The 17,371-nt window shown below is 35.2% G+C and overlaps 1 protein-coding gene across 1 annotated transcript in view; it reads right to left on the bottom strand.

The window, feature by feature from the left end:
- The window catches only part of LOC106881660 (nuclear pore complex protein Nup205), a 331,146-nt gene that overhangs the window by 280,885 nt on the left and 32,890 nt on the right, over positions 1 to 17,371 (bottom strand). Inside the window, exons 3-4 of the mRNA XM_052973459.1 lie at positions 10,923 to 11,094; positions 5,044 to 5,262 (exon numbers count right to left, since the gene is read on the bottom strand). Coding sequence (XP_052829419.1) covers positions 5,044 to 5,262; positions 10,923 to 11,094 — 391 coding nt within the window. The remainder of the gene's footprint in view (positions 1 to 5,043; positions 5,263 to 10,922; positions 11,095 to 17,371) is intronic.

The following is a 17,371-nucleotide window of genomic DNA, read 5'->3' as shown; positions in this document are numbered from 1 at the left end:
TTCTGATGGGGAGCGGGGTCATACAGCTGGAGGCTCCAATCAAAACAAGGGACCCGAAATGATAAGGTTGAGAAACGCTGTTATAGATTATGCCTAACCAAAAACGATCACAGCCACATCATCCAAACAGACCGGGTGAAACCAGGCTTAGCTGCTAGTCTATAATATAAATTGGACATGGGCGATCGTTGTATTCTTTCTTATCTTGAGGTTCACAGTTAAACAGCTGGGTGGATTCGCGTGAAAAATGGCACACGTGGTGACAGGTGCATAGATTGGAATGCAATTTGTATTTTTTTCTTAGCCCCCATAGTTACCGAGAAAATCGATTAAAACTTTTTCTAATGGAATTCCCCTGTTTGTTCAGCCATTAAAACAACCAGTTGCTCACACAACCGGCATATACCATTTCGCTAGCAACAAGGGGAGTACAGGATGAGTCAGCCAAAGCCATACATACATACATAACCTTTCTCTCCTTTTCTCTGTCAGTCACTCACACATTCACTCACTACAAAAGTGAATAAAAAATTTCAATTAACTCTCTCTTGGCCATACATAGATACATACATCTATGTATACATACATATATACATACATGACCTGCATGTGTACGTGTGTGTGTCACTGAAGCCATTCATACATACAAATATACATAACCTCTCTCTCTCGCTTTTTCTCTGTCAATCACTTACATTCACTCACTACAAAAAGTGAATAAAAAATTTCAGTTATCTCTCTATTTCTTTCTTTCTCTCCCTCTCTCACACATACACACACACCAGCAACATTACTCTCTGTCTCTTCACACACTAACAAAAGCAATTCACATACACACCACACCTTCTGTCTCGCACACCCCATCAAATACACACACACACACACACACACACATGCGCGCACACACACACACGTGCGCGCACACAAGCACACACATCGATTCTTCTGCTTCACGCCAACTTAAAAAAAACTCCACTCATACAATTGCACTCTCTCTGTCTCTTTCACTTTCATGCCAACTTCAAAGATCCCCTTTCCCCCAACCCCATATTCAAAAAATAATAATTTTTTACAGAAACCAAAGATCATCTTCAAAAATGTAAATAAACACACATGGTTTATAAATGGTTTATAAGTGACAGTCGTATGTTCCCATATCGAAAGATCACCCAATGTTTTAATGATTAGACAAAGGTCCAATAGAATAGCTCTCAGAAACAGACTACGTAAAATTTGTTCTTCACAACTCCTTAAGCTGTTTTCTGACAAGAGTGGGGGGGTTTATACAGTTGGAGGCTCCAATCAAAACAGGGGACCCGAAATGATAAGGTTGAGAAACGCTGTTATAGATTATACCTAACCAAAAACAATCACAGCCACATCATTCAAACAGACCAGGTGAAACCAGGCTTAGTTGCTAGTACTACATAAATATAAAGATGGTAAAATCACGTTCTCTGCTACCAGCGGAAGAAAAATTACTGCCAAATCGAAAAAGAGGCTCTTGCCTTTATTTTTGCAATAAAAAAATTCCAAAGATTTTTACAGGGTAGAAAATTTCCACTACAGACTGATCATCATCTGCTATTCTCTACATATGGGTTGCAGAAAGGAATACCTACCCATACTGCTAATAGGTTACAACGCTGGGGTACTATGTTACTAAACTATGATTTTAAGATGGAGTATATACCATCTAAGAAATTAGGACAGGCTGATTGTTTATCAAGGCTTGATTTCAAAAAATGCTGACCCATTTGAAGATACCGTGATTGGTGCATTGCAAGCAGAAAATGAAATTGAAAATGTTTTGTGTTACATCATATATGAACTGCCAGTTACATTACAATACATAAAAATTAAAAGCAGAAAACGATCAATTCATTAAAAAAAATTAAAGAAAAGCTGAGAGCTAAAAGAGATAAAAATATGCTCTTTTCTGAATGCAACACAAATTCGAACCCATTCTCAATGTATGACAATGTGTTGATGTATGCACACAGAGTCTTAGTGCCAGCCACACTACATAAGCAATTACTAAAGGTATTTCACATTGATCACTCAGTGATTTTGAGAATGAAATCATTAAGAAGTTATGTATATTGGCCAACAATGGACCGTGACATTGAAGAACTAGTGAAAGCATGCAGAGGTTGTGACCTAGCTGGAAAAGCAACTATCACTAAATGGCAATGGTGGCCAAAACTAGATATTGTATGGTCCAGACTGCATGTTCATTACACAGGTCCACTTACGAGTTCATATTACCTTGTTGTGGTGGACAGTTTTTCAAAGTGGCTTGATGTGCATAAGTGTAAAAAGCTGACATGGGCAGTTACAGTAAGTTTTCTTACATGAATTGTTCGCCAGATATGGTATTCCTGATACCCATTGTTTGATAATGGAACACAATTTACTTCAGAGGAGTTCAGAAAATTTTGTAAAATGTTCATGGCTGAACATGTGACCACTCTGCTGTATCATCCAAGGTCAAATGGACAAGTGAAGCATTTTGTTGACACTTTCAAGAGGGCCTTCAAAAAGGTAAACAATGAAGTAATAGACGACCTTGCACTTCAATAATTTCTAAGTGTGTACTGAGTAACATCTTATCTGAATACCCTGTCTGGAATGTCACCAGAGGAATTGATGTTTGCTAGAAAGATCTTTGTAGCAAACTTCAAGTGAAAATAGAAAAAAAGCAAACAACAAATATACTATGATAAAGTTTTTTTTTAAACCTGTAGATATGATAAAGAAAGCTGGGATGACGGTGTAACTGTTAAACAAATTGGAAGAATGTTATTCCTGATAAAAGGAAAAAATGTCAAATATAAAAGACATATTAACCAACTTTAAAAAAGATTCACAGTAAAAAGTGTCACAAGAAATGAAATCCCCATAGAAGTATTGCATGACACATTTGAGGTACCAACACCCAAACAATTTGAAACTACACGTTCTGGCACCAGAAAACGGAAAAGAACAGAAACACTGGAATTAAACACTAAGTGTAAGAGATATAAAACTCTGGAGTGAGTTTAATTCTCAAAAAAGGGAGAAGTTAGGGGAGGTTAACTCTCAAAAGGCGAGATGCTGTGGAAGGATTCCAACCACCTACCAAGTGACTAAAAGTGGAATAACACATTGCTGTAAAATAAAAAAACTGTCAGCAGTTCTGGGTGAGCAGTTCACAGTGAGCCGTGACTGAGAGTGTTTAACCTTGTGTAACAGTAATCATGGTGCAACATGTGAATACTTTCTTTCCTTCTGCTTTGTTAAATTATTTATCCAACACCAAGATATAAAAAAATATGTACTTTGCATCTATACAACAACAACTACACACTAGGTTGTAATAATGAAATAAGCAGATGTTTCAAGAAGAAACAACTGGAATTTTACCCTACCAACCTACATAATACACACACACACACACACACACACAGGTGGGGCTGTGTAGCAAGAAGTTTGCTTGCAACAATATATGGTTCTGGGTTCAATCCTACTGCATGGCACCTTTGGCAAGTATCTTCTACTATAATTCCAGGACAACTAAAGCCTTGTGAATAGATTTAGTAGCTGTGTGTTTTACTGTCTTCTTGGATTATAAACAGATGTCACCATAACACATGCAATGTCCTTCAATTCCAATATTCTGTGACAATATGTCTAGTCATGAGGAAAAATTTACCTAACTTGGAAATAGGTGAGGGTTAGCAACAAGAAGTGCATTTGGCTGTGGAAAAGCCATTTCAAGAAATTCTGTCTAACCCATGCCATGGAAAAGTGGACAATAAAATACTGATGATGTTAATGAGATATGTATGTGCAAAAAGGTGAAGACACAGGCTTAGAGGGTTTGAAAGAATTTGGACAGCAGAGAACTTTACCAGGTACCCAGAAGAGAGGCTATTCAGGAAGAGGGTAAGCAGAAAAGAAGAGGTTTTCCCATGTTCTACAGTGTGGGGACCAAAACAGTGTTCTGGATTGCAAGGCAGTGTATCAGACAAGATGCATTTATGAAAGCTACTAAATGTGTAGAATGAATGATAAAAAGAGTGTCTTCCTAAATGTGACCTAACCGGGGATCCAGCCATTGTTGTTGACAGCAGTGTTATAGATGTGGAAGGATAGGATACAGCCTAGTTACCCATATAGTTAATCAGGTTGTACAGAAGGTATCACACCAACAAGTATTGTGGTAGCATCAAAGGAGTTACCTTAGAGAGAATTACAGAGGTATCAAATTACTGGATCAGGTTATGAAAGTCGTAACTCAGGTAGGAATTCATCAGGGTTCGGTTATCAGTCCCCTCCAATTTATCATAGTCTTCCCGGCCATAACAGAGCAATTTAAGACTGGTTGCCCATGGGAACTCTATGCTGATCATCTTGTTATTATCGCTGCAACCAGAGTACAATTAGAAATTAAATTCTAGGTGTGGAAGCAAAACCCGGAATCAAAGTTAATTTAGCAAAACCAAAGTTCTACTTATCAGACAAACAGACAGAGCAATCCCTTCAAGTGAAGGGCCCTGTACTATATGTAGACAGTATAGGTAGAAATTTCATGCAGTGTACTCAGTGCAAACTATGGACACATAACAGTGGAATCACAGGAAGATTAACAGAGAAAGTAGAATTTTTTATGGCAGAGAAGCAGGAGTAATAAATAGTAAGAGTACATGGGGGACATGTTTTGGAATGCCCTGGAGGTTCCCTAGAAGTAGTAGTTTCTGTTATCTAGGTGACCTAATTATAGTGGAGGGGGATGCCCTGAAAATATAGTTGCTAGAATAAGCAATGGTTGAAGAAAATTCAGAGAATTATTACCTATGTTGGTAACAAAAGGCCTCTCTCTCAGAGTTTTACACATAAATAATGGTGTCTGCCAATGAATACAAATCTGTTTCCCCAAAGTATACTCACAGAAAGTCTATTCCAAAAGTCTTTGAACATCTCTGAAGAAAGGTAAAAAAACTAATCAACAATCACCACAGTTTGGAAAAAGAAATTTTCAACAGATAAAATTAAACCTACCTAATATTTTGTTGACAAGTCCATTTTCTATGAGGTTGTCTGTATATTTCATAACAAGGTCTGTGATTTCTTGATCATTCCCCATGGTCCACATCCGTCCTTCACGTGCTTGAAGCAGGACACGCAAAGAACTGCACAGGGCTCTACGTCCATCATAATAGAGAAGAACAGCCACTAAGCCTCGACTAAGTCCTGGATAATTTGGCTGCTGGTTCTGACCTTTAAAACAATGTACAGAGACACCAATAAATTTCTTTCAAATTTAATAGTTAATTAATTGTAATTATGTATATGGCACAGAAGTTGATGAAATATACAATAGTATCAAGTCACTCTTTATCTTCAAGATAGCCCCAACTGAACGCTAAAGAGTCAGATAAATGACTAACTGTGATTTAGGAATCCACAGGCATCTACCTAGTGAACCATACTGCAAACTGCAGTATGAGATATAGTGTAGCCAACTTTCTAGATAACTTTTTTTTTCTCATTCTTCAGTAGGATCTGACGATGACCACAGTGGAAACATGCATAATATTCAATGGGAACACAGTCATTATTCCTCCTCTGTATTCATTGTTAGTGGTGTGTAACCAAATAGTGTTTAACGCTAATGAACAGTAAACATTGTACCAAAGTACACACCATCAAAGACAAAGCAGAACTACTGTTACTGATGCAAGAGAGGACAGCTGTGCGAAGAAGTGCCACACTCTAACGGTGGAGGAAACCTGTGGAAAAGGTAGACCCAGGAAGACATGGAACAAGTTGGTGAAGCATGATCTTCGAATGTTGGACTTCATGGAGGCAATGACAAGTGACCGAGACCTTTGGCGATATGCTGTGCTTGAGAAGACGTGGCAAACCAAAGTGAGATTGTAGTCATGGCCAATGCCAGTGTCATGTAACTGGCATGAAAAATCACCCCTCAAACATTGGGCAATATGCTGTGCTTAAGAGGACCTGTCAAGCCAGGTGAAATCATAGCCGTAGCCAATTTCAGTGCCAGTTAGTTGGCACCCATGCTTGTGGCATGGCCAATGCCAGTGTCATGTCAGAGGCAAGTAAAAAGCAACCACTATACTCTTGGAGTGGTTTGCATTAGAAAGGGCATCCAGCTGTATAAACCATGCCAAACCAGAGTGAAACCTAGTGTTGTTCCCCAGCTTACCAGTTTTCAGTCAAACCATCCAATACATGCCAGCATGGAAAACGGACATATGATGATGATGATGAGAAACTATTAGTATTATGGGTTTTTTTGTGTTGTTTATGAAGGCTGAGTGGGAAAGATATCATTTTTGTAATAGAGTTATGGGATGTGTCTCAGTATTTAGAGTGATTGTATATATAATTGCAGAGACTGTGACTGAGAATATAAAATGTAGTTTTGTGGACAGATTGCCCAGAGGAAAACTAATGTTTAATTTTAAAATTCTACAACTGGGCAATAGATTCACATTTCTACACATGATTACTGCAGAGATCTAACCTTCTAAAAATGGAGGCAACAAATTTAAATTTGTAAACTATAACTTCAATTTTTATAATGAAATTGTTAAAATATGCAAAATATTCAAGGAGTTCAACTCGAGAAGACACAAATTATTTCATGAAAATTAAGATGTCACTTATATTATTGGCTTATATATTTAATTGTGATGTAAAATTTCTTACATTAACAAATCAAACACTATCTTACAAATGTTAACAATTTGGGGAGAAAACGGTAATTGCATCTACGTGAAGAACTAACAAACAAGGCAAATATGTACAGGAAAAAAGAAAAAATTAAATTTGCCATAGCAAAAAAAGAAATATACATTAGTATCAATGAATCCTGGTACATGCAAACAAAAAGCAAATATACTCATAAAAACTGGTACAAACCAATCAGCAAAGTACAATAAATGTGATGAATTCCTATAGATAGTTACAGCTACTCATTCTCACTGTTACCAACCATATTACCAGTACTCTCTTCATCACTGGAATTCTTTGTGATAGCATCTAGGTTATCAATATATTCTTCACATGTCCTCAGTACCATCAAGAGCATTACTAATGACACACTTTTAAATGATTTCAGAACCACCTCTTTTACAGCATTCCATGAACTTTTTACTCACTCACACGTCTGTGTAATAGTAAGCGTTTTCCTTATTCCTGTTGGTGTCACTTCAAAATCTTTTAAATGGTTTATTGATTGAAATATTTAAAGGCTGAAACTGGCTGGTTAGTTGTCCTGGAATTACAGCTAACTGGGTCTTCAGGTGTGGGTTATGTATGCTGGAGAAGGAGGTATGTTAGATGATGTGAGCTTCCCTCATAACAGCCAACATATCGTAAGCAATTCAGCTTGTTTTCAATATTTTATCATTACTAACACAATTTACTGTAATAATTTAGTTTGTTTTCCTTATTCTATTATTAGCAACAATTATTGTGCCTACGAAACTTACCCAGTCTTTTCATCTGACTCCCTAGCCTATGGCTCTCGGTCTCCCATCTATAGTACAGCCTTGTTAGACACGGCAATTTTTTGATACATTTGAAAATAAGAAAAACATGTTCAATCTGCCAGCAAATATGGTATATTATATACCAACTCAAGAGGGGCTCAAAAGCGGTGCAGCCAACTGTAGTTCCAAGCAGATGTAGCAACGCACTTGAGGGCAGATTAATCCTCCAAAAAAATAATTGTGGGAAGAAAAACCAAGACCTACCAGAGAGATATCCTTCTGAATTCAGCCCATTCTCCATATATTAGAAACAATTGAGGGTCGCAAAAGGCAGTGCCATAAATGTCTATATCAACAAAGGTAAGCTCCCAGTGGAGGGCCAGTTGAAACTTCTTTCCATTGTGAATTTTGTAAGGTTGCATTATGTAGAGTGGGATGTATTAAAAGTTTCCATAACAGAAATATTGTGTAAATAGTGTATATATGTATGATTTGATTTTATAAATATTTTTTTAATTTACTTTGTTTTTACTTTAAATTTACCTGTAATTTTAATTTGTCTGTAAGGTGAGTGGCAAGTTTTGATTTAATTTCTATTGTAAATCTTTATATGTATATTCAAGTATGTGTGTGAATTTATTTCACTTAGTTGATGTACTGTAAAAACCCATGTATATTGCGCACCTGTGTAATTTATGCAAGTGATTTTCAGGATACAATTTGTTAAAAAAAAGCTTCTACTCATATAAAATTTGCACTGATAAGTTTTCAGAATTGGCGATATAGCCAGGGGAAAAAGGTTTCCAATTTAGTTTTATTTAGCATAATTTCACTTACTGATGATTAGATTTTATTAAATTTTCATTAAATAAAAATAATTTCTGTTTAACAATATCACAATGAAAGCTACTAAATTACAAAGTGTTTATGTTGTTTATAATAAACTTTATTTTACATTTCTTGCCCACACGAGATTATGTCCGATCTTTAGCATACATCTGTATGTCTTCTCAAATCATGATCACAAGAAAAGTTACTGATAAGAATTACCAACAAAAACAAAGCTGATAAATACGCACAGGTGTTGCAAATTAAGTTTAATTACCAATAAACATCAGTTTGGATGATGCTTTACTCAACCGACAAAGAAGGTGACTGATCAAACTGATTATATAAACAGAATTCTTTTCCACCTATTCTTGTCAGAACCTTTAATACCGAATATCGAAATTTTAATCCCTTTCACACCTGTAAAATGTCAAGCAAACTTAAAAATCTGTCATTAGCATTATTGTCAGTATGGGCAGAACTTAAGAATCATTTAATGCGAAGGAGAAATTAAATACATTGAATATGCATTTGAACGTGGCAATAGAGCCAACGTTCAAAATTGACATAAACAGTACAACAAAGTTAAAACTGTGCCTAGTAATAAACAGGCAAAGACAAAAACATACAATCAAGATTATCCATATCATTACATTTTTTCAGTCAGGAATATCCATATCATTATGTATGTCAATGGTGCTCCATTGTGATATGTAGAAACCCCAAGCAATGTTTATCAGCATGAACATCAGACTTCAAAAAGTAGTTAACCATTTAATGGTTCTGGTAAATTTATACAGAAAAAGTAAGCATTATACCGCCCAGCATAAAAGTCAACTTCATATTTAAGCTATTACTTTTTCTGTAAAAACCTTTTCTGACATTTAATGAGTCAACTTCTGGTACAAATATTTACATGATGTACATCTTTTTGCAACAAAAAAAATTTCAAAAAAAATTCTTTAAACAATCTACTCATGTAATTTACACACCCACTAAAGTTTATTTTTATTTTTGTGAAAAAAAAGTGTGTAAATTACATGGGTTTTTACAGTATTTCATTTTCTAGTTTTCTTCAAAAACAAATTCCAGTATTTCATTTTATTTTACCTTTATGGTACACGTTATGTGCATTAAATTCAACTGTGATGTGCACAATTCTTCTATATTAAAATTTTGTAGCATACCCAACTGAATATTAGCTGATGACTCATTTTCTATGGTGATGTTTAAACAAAATTTAAATATGTTTATATTTTGTTGAATTTACCTGTAATTATGCAACAGAATCGATTAAGAAGCATTTCTTCAATTATGTTCCAAAAATTGCATTAATATTCTTTTATTCTTTTACTTGTTTCAGTCATTTGACTGTGGCCATGCTGGAGCATCACCTTTAATCGAATCAAATCAACCCCAGGACTCATTCTTTGTTAGCCTAGTACTTATTCTATCGGTTTCTTTTGCCGAACAGGGGACCTAAACACACCAGCATCGGTTGTCAAGCGATGTTGGGGGGACAAACACAGATACACAACATATACACACACATACATATATATATACAATATGTCTATAAATAAAATAGTCACAGTTGTTTAATGAAACCAGTTTAAATTCATGATTATTTTAGAATATAATTGAAACTCATGAGGGGTGCATTTTATTTAGAAATAGAGTAACAAAAGGATTAAGAATAACAGAAGATGATGAAGCTTTTAACCTTCCAAAAAAAAAAAAAAACTGGGATGAAATTTAATCACAACTCTACATATGTCAGATCAATGCAGATTATAAATTATTACAGCATAGAGTAAATTACAAAAATATTTACAATAATCTCACATAAACACAAGCACAAGTATTCATAGAGATGCAGGCATGGTTACAGCGTTAAGAAGCTTGCTTTGCATGGTCTCAGGCTCAGTGCCACTGCATGGCAACCTAGGTAACCATCTTCAATTATAGCCCTAGGCTGACCCATGCCCTGTGAGTGAATTTTGTAGGTGGAAACTGTAAAAACCGGTGTGTGTGTGTGTGTGTGTGTGTGTGTGTGCGTGTGTTTGTTTGTTTGTGCCCACCTAGACAACCCGTGTTGGTCTGTTTAAGCCCCCATAACTTAGCAGTTATGGACCAAGAGAATAAGTACCTGACTTAGAGAAACAATATTCAGGTTCAGCTTGTTCAACGAAACCCTTGAAGGATGTTTCAGCAAAGCAGCAGTCCTATGACTGTAACAAGTAAAAGATAAAAGATAAATACTTGCTAATAGCAAAAGATATTCTTCTGCCTGGGGATTAGTTTCTCACATACAAAAACAACAAGATCAAGTAACTTGGTGGTATGCCATATTTGGATACAAGTTCAGCCTATGTTAACATGGAAAATCAATCAAACATTAAAAAACAATGAACTTATTTCTTCATTGGAAGGTGATTCTTTCTAACAGAAATTTTAAGAAAAAAAAATGTGTAAAGATCAATGAATGCACTTGTGCATACTCACACACACATATATTCCAAGTGTTGGTTTATTAATCAGAGACATCTAAAAAATATATATGTTATATTAATGTAAAATGCCCATTACCTGAGAGTATGAACTCAACTGCAGCAAATTCATTGATGTTATGGAGATCGCTTAAAAGTAATGATTCATCAATGACATCTTGAGAAAGAATTTGAGTTCTTTGCTCTGAATAGACAGGCAAACCCTCTTTTGTGGCTTTCTTCACCAGCTCTCTCTGTACACTGTTCTTTTCCTTTGAAATATAAAATATAATTTATTGTGAAGCCAGCATGACAAGTCTTGAAAATCATACAGCATAAAAAGTAGGCAACATGCAATATAGTGATTGAATAGCATAGAAATAAAGCACGATAAGGAACCAGCTAATAAAACTAAAAAGAGGATAGTGGGGAAATTATAAGTCAAAACCAGATAATCACAAGAAGAAAAGTTGCAATATAAGTGACAAAATATGGAAAAGTATAAAATCTTAAAAAGAGTGACAGAAATGTCAAAATAGGATATTTAACTGAAACCAAAGCTGTCTGCTAAATTACAATGCTAAGTTTTTTCTCTGCATTCATAACTGATCACAAAGTTTCCAAAGCTCAATTACATAAATGATGTTTAAGCTGCTGGTTCACTGAATATAATAACTGAAATTATCAGAGTTACTGGGAAAGATCACATTTTATTATTATGAAACTCTCCAAATGCATTTCATTACAGGCCAGAAAATGTTTTAAATGAAATGGTGAACATCAACAATGATGTTCTTTTTAGCACTGTTTCAAATGCAGATTTTACATGGAACTTACTGACTGATATCTGCAATGACACAGAGAAAAATATTTCAAGAAAAGGAATACAAATATGAGACAATTCAGGAACAAGAGTACAATCAACAAAAGGTTTAAAATCAGGCAAAATATTTTCTTAGGGTGTTTTCAATCTTCATATATATGCCATTCATAATGTTGAAAGCTTTAATTTAATTGTAGAATAAATTGAGAAGTTTAACAGACATTTAGAACTTGACAGTTTCAAACCAACCCAAAATTGTAAGCAAACAAGCTGGACTCTCAAAATTGAAGAAATATTAATAAAATAACAGCCATGAAATAAATTTATCAGTAGAAACATTTTACTTTTACTAATACAGGATAATACTGGGTGATTCACAAGCATCCATTTCTTCTCTGTTTAGAGAAAAAGAGTTTGACCATGTGAGATTATTTGTTGAAAGAAGCTGAGGTAGCCAATCTACTTTGCTTACAATTTTGGGTTGGTTTGAAACTGTCAAGTTCTAAATGTCTGTTAAACTTCTCAATTTATTCTACAATTAAATTAAAGCTTTCAACATTATGAATGGCATATATATGAAGATTGAAAATAAGGAGAGTCCTACAATGATTTTCTCAAAAATGATTTTCTGTTTAAGTCTAGTATAGATGGCTTTTGGCAATTTCAGCAATCCTTGGTTTAGGGTACACAAGTGAAATATAAAATTCAGTTCAGATGTAATCCATTACTTGGCCATGTGCACATGTAAATACCACTAGGAACAACTTTGTTGAATAATTTTGGGAATTGTCCCATCCCAATGAATAATTCCCACCCATATTTAGAGAACATTCAGTTTCATGTAACAAATGGTTGGGTTGGCATCCGGGTGAATGAATTCAAAACAAGAAACAGGTTGCATCAAGGTCAAACTTAAAGAATTGTATTAAATACTTATTTGCACATCTCCAGAATTCAAGCTATTAAAACCCAGTGTCAAGACTAACAGGTTCCATGTATTCAGGTAAGATTTGTAATTTGACATCAGCATGCATTTTTCCCAACAGCCTTACCATATACAGTTACAACCTGCACTATGTATTCTCTAATAGCAAAGGGACTTGGATATTGCCATAAATGATTCTCTCTTGTGAAAGACAAAGTTGCTCCAGACTCAAATGTAGCTCATAATCAAATAACTCGATGTTAATAATTTCTACTGCTGAGATTTCCTTTGTACAGCACCAGCAATAATCTTGATTTAGTAGTCAACCATAGATTACATAATGAACTTAATAACATTCCTTTGTTTTTACAATGGCTACCTTGTTACTGGGAATGTAACCCTAGTTTCTTTTTTCTTTTTCTTTTTAAGAGAAACAAACCTCAAAATGACTGACTTAGTGGCAGAAATCCCATTCTATTTCACAAGCAGAACAAAGTGTTTGTTAATGGTATCTGTTTTCGCAGAAGTAGCATGCACTAGTATTTTGGACTAGTTTCATTTAGGTCTTTTCCAACTTCAGATCTAGCACAAATAAGAATTTACATAAATAATATAGTGATATAATATGATATATATATATATATTAGTTTATGTATATATTAATATTATCTCAGTTATTAAAACTTTCGATAATTTGAATATGTTAATAGTTACCAGGGGTAGCAAAATTACACTAAAAAACAAGATATCCCAGCCGCTTTACAGGTTGATATACCGAGTTAAAGTGATACAGTTTGAGAAGATATGGATAATAATAAATGGAGCAAAAAGCATGTCGATGAAAGTTCCTTTAATTCCTACATATATGTTTCGAAATAAATGATAGTTCTTTCACAAAGAAGAAAGAGCTGTTGGAGTCCTCACTTATTTCTCTTCAGGGAGATCATAATAAAACATGTAATAGCAAGACAAAAACGAAATAATTGAGTAACTTACGAGCTGAGATGTTACATGGTCAGTGACCGTTAGAAGGTTTGTTTACATAGAGATATAACGGGGTCAACGATATTGTTCCATGGGCTTTAGGAATAAGAACACTAGTTTACATAGAAATATAAAGGGAGGGTGTTTTTGACGTGATGCTAAAGGTTGAGGCCAAAGAGTTACTTGAATATGGGGAGATAAGTATAGTGAATGCTTACATATGTGTGTGCTGGCGCGCCCACACATATGTACAAACACGTGTGTGTACGCACATGCACATATACGTACACCCATGTATATATACGCATACACACACATACACACACACACCCATACAGAAACCTTCACATATACATATGTACATACACGTTCACCTATACATACGTGCCTGTATATATACCTACATTCCTGTATATATACAAACATGCAAATACCCACACACGCACATACATACATACGCATACATGCATGCATATATGTATATACACCTACATATATATATATATACATACACATACGCACCTGCACCCATATACACACATACACACGCCCCGTGCTCATACATGTGCACACATACATATACATATGTACATATACTTATGTATACATACCCATTCACACACATAGAGTCAAACACATACACACCCATACCGAAGCCTTCACATATACATATGCACACGCGCGCACCTTTACTTGCTTGCCTGTTTATATACATACATTCCTGTATATATACAAACGTGCAAACAACCACACATGCACACACCTATATATGCACGCATGCACATACATGCTGGCACACACATTTGTATATATATACACACTTGTATGTATGTATATATATACACACACATATACATACTCACACACACACATGCACCCATTCACACACCCACACACGCCCACCCTCACAAACACACGTATGCATATATGTACCCAAATACACACACGTGTTTTGTTTAAGATTATATTAAGATTAATAATATTAAGATTAATAACATACTGATTTGAAGCGAAGAGCATAAACATGATAAAAGAAATACCATTACTCTGTTATATATTGATTAGTATACTTATGTTAGCGCTAATCAGTGTAAAACCGAAGTACAGGGTGTTCGCTGAGAAATAATAATAATAATAACAATATACATGCTAATAAGGAGATCTAGGGCAAAGCAGCTGGTGATACAAGGTAGCCTTAGCTGTAATTACTGGGAAGGAAAAAATTTATCAACTATAGAAGGGGAAAAGGCAAGTTGTGGTGGAAGAAGTGGAAATTATTCATAAGATATTAGTTAAAAAAAAAATTTTTTTAATTAATGATAATAACTATAATAAAAATACTGCTTGGAACCTAACCTAGTAGGAATGATGGAGCTAACGGTAATAAAAGAAGGTATGTTTCTTCAAGTGCTGACAGCGGTACGCCCTCTGAGTGATTTGGTTAAATAGGCAATTCTTGGAGAACAGGATATAAAAAAGCTCGAAGTTACAAAGAGGGCAGAATTCCCTCCCCTTGTCATAGGGAACTGAGGTGGCCAGTATGGACCATTCCAAAGAGAATTGCTTATTGCAATCCTTCAGTTCCCAAATAAATTTACTTAGGCCAGTAGTGCTAGCTTTATTTCTATCTCTAAACAACAAATAATGATTCGAGATTCTCTTGGATACCTGTGTCGATGAGCTACCTACATAGTATGCAACATCAGTGTTAGAAGTTACCTTGCATTGATAGACTACATTTTTGGTCCTTGAGTTCGCACTCAAAAACCTGATTCTATTAGGATTTAATTCCGAGATGCTAATCTTATTGCTAATCTTATTATTGTTACAGATATTTATGTGATCCCCAATATTGGGCATACTACCTATACCAATATCTAACTGATTAATGTCATTATTTGTGTGGGTTAAATTGTTGGAGTAATTATTATTGCTACAGGTTTGAACATTACTAATATTATGGTTATGATTAGGATGGCCATCTATAGATGAATCCAAAAACCTGAGATTGTGGGAAGATATGATCTGTAACAAATTTTTGGTGTTCGAAAATCCAAATCTAACCTTATGCGAGTTGACAATTGGGTAATAGTGGGAGCCTTTAGGGAAATTCCTACTCACCGCGTCTCGGAACTGTCGGACCAAATCTGATTTGACCTGCTTCCCAAACGAGAGGATGAGCCAGATATTCTTATTATTATCAACAGATCTAGATGTAGTATTAGAGTGGTTAAACATGCAAGGATTTTTTAATTTCTTGAAGTATTTGGGACCAGTTAGGGCACTTCTCTTATGTGAGTTAAGAGGATGACCCACTTTCTCAGTAAAGTGAGAAGAATGGGAAGGAATAGACATGGGTTCATCTACGCTAATAAAGGGGGTATCATGCTGTGTAGGAGGGGAAAGATCACTAGAAGAGTTAATGTACACTACCTTTTCCTTATAGCCAGCCCTTAATAAAGCTGAATTATAGAAGTCAGCCTCCTTACTGAAGATTTGGGAGTTAGAAGAAAGTTTGGGAAGCCTAATTGAGATATTCCTAACTAAATTACTGGTTATATGTCTTGGATGGTTACTAAAGGGGCTTATGTACTTGAGATTAGTTGAAGGCTTATGGAATGGGAAATGAGTATTGAGTAAATCTAAGGTAACGTCCAGAAAGTTTGCCACAGAGACCTCATCCTCAAAAACAATGCCAAAGCCCATTCTTTTGAAGAATCTGGCTTATCTATTTTTAACTTTTTGTATACCCTGGGCAGAGGCCTTATGGAGGTATAGGAGACAATCGTCCCTATAAAGACCTTCCTTAATATTAGGGAACTGGTCTGCCATTTCATATAATACATACGAACAGACCACATCGGCTATTTGAGCTGAGTCCGAACTTCCCATAGGAACATCAAAAGCATCCGGAGTATCCTTACAGATCCAAAGTTTGTTGTTAAATTTAATGATAGATTTACGGGCCGCTAAAATTACATTATTATTGTTGTTGTTGTTGTTGTTATCATCATCATCGTCATCATCACTGTTATTGCTACTGGAACATTAATAACTTGTGTAAAATGAACTTCTACATAGAACCTTCCAAAATATATAGAAATGACACACACACACTCAACAAAACTTCCTTTCTAAAAAACACTTACAGCTTTCTAGATACGGCTAATAACGCTGATGCCACAAACAACGTATATGTTTATAAATACTTGTATATACACACATGGGAGTAAGGGGACATCCGAGTAAGGTTATACGCACGAACCCACACATATACATATGCATTGGAGTGTCTATAGCTACCTATTTATAATGTTTGTAGGCTCTTTGTGTGCCTTGTATTCTTAAGGTTTTTTTTACATATATCGTTTTTATATATTTTTACATGTCCCACATGCTATACCTTCATTTTTCATATATGTGTTCTTTATTATTATTTTTTTCCTGCTGTAGTCTTATTTTTATTTTTATTTTGACTTTAATTCTATTTTTTATTTTTATTTCTACCTTATTTTTGCTGTTGTTTTTCTTCTGGTCTCTACCACACCTCTGTTTTTACCTCTTGCTCTACATTTGTATGAAACCCTTTGTGAATCTCTGAAGAGGCCTAGCGGTTCGGGCATGTAACCCCATTTCAACATGTCATCCGATAATCACTCCAGCAAGAAATATTCGGATAGAATGGGGCATGCTAAAACTAGGCCGAAACAACTGTAAGATTAAACTTCTGTTCATCCTCTAATTCCTTATGTAATTTGTACTTCTATATGTAAACCAGGTTGGCAAAATAACATAGTCTGTCATAGACACCTGTGCT

The sequence above is a fragment of the Octopus bimaculoides genome, chromosome 15 (genome assembly GCF_001194135.2).
Source record: "Octopus bimaculoides isolate UCB-OBI-ISO-001 chromosome 15, ASM119413v2, whole genome shotgun sequence".
Taxonomy (NCBI): domain Eukaryota; kingdom Metazoa; phylum Mollusca; class Cephalopoda; order Octopoda; family Octopodidae; genus Octopus; species Octopus bimaculoides.
The sequence above is the reverse complement of the archived record's forward strand: the minus strand, read 5'-3'. Positions and strand labels throughout refer to the sequence as shown.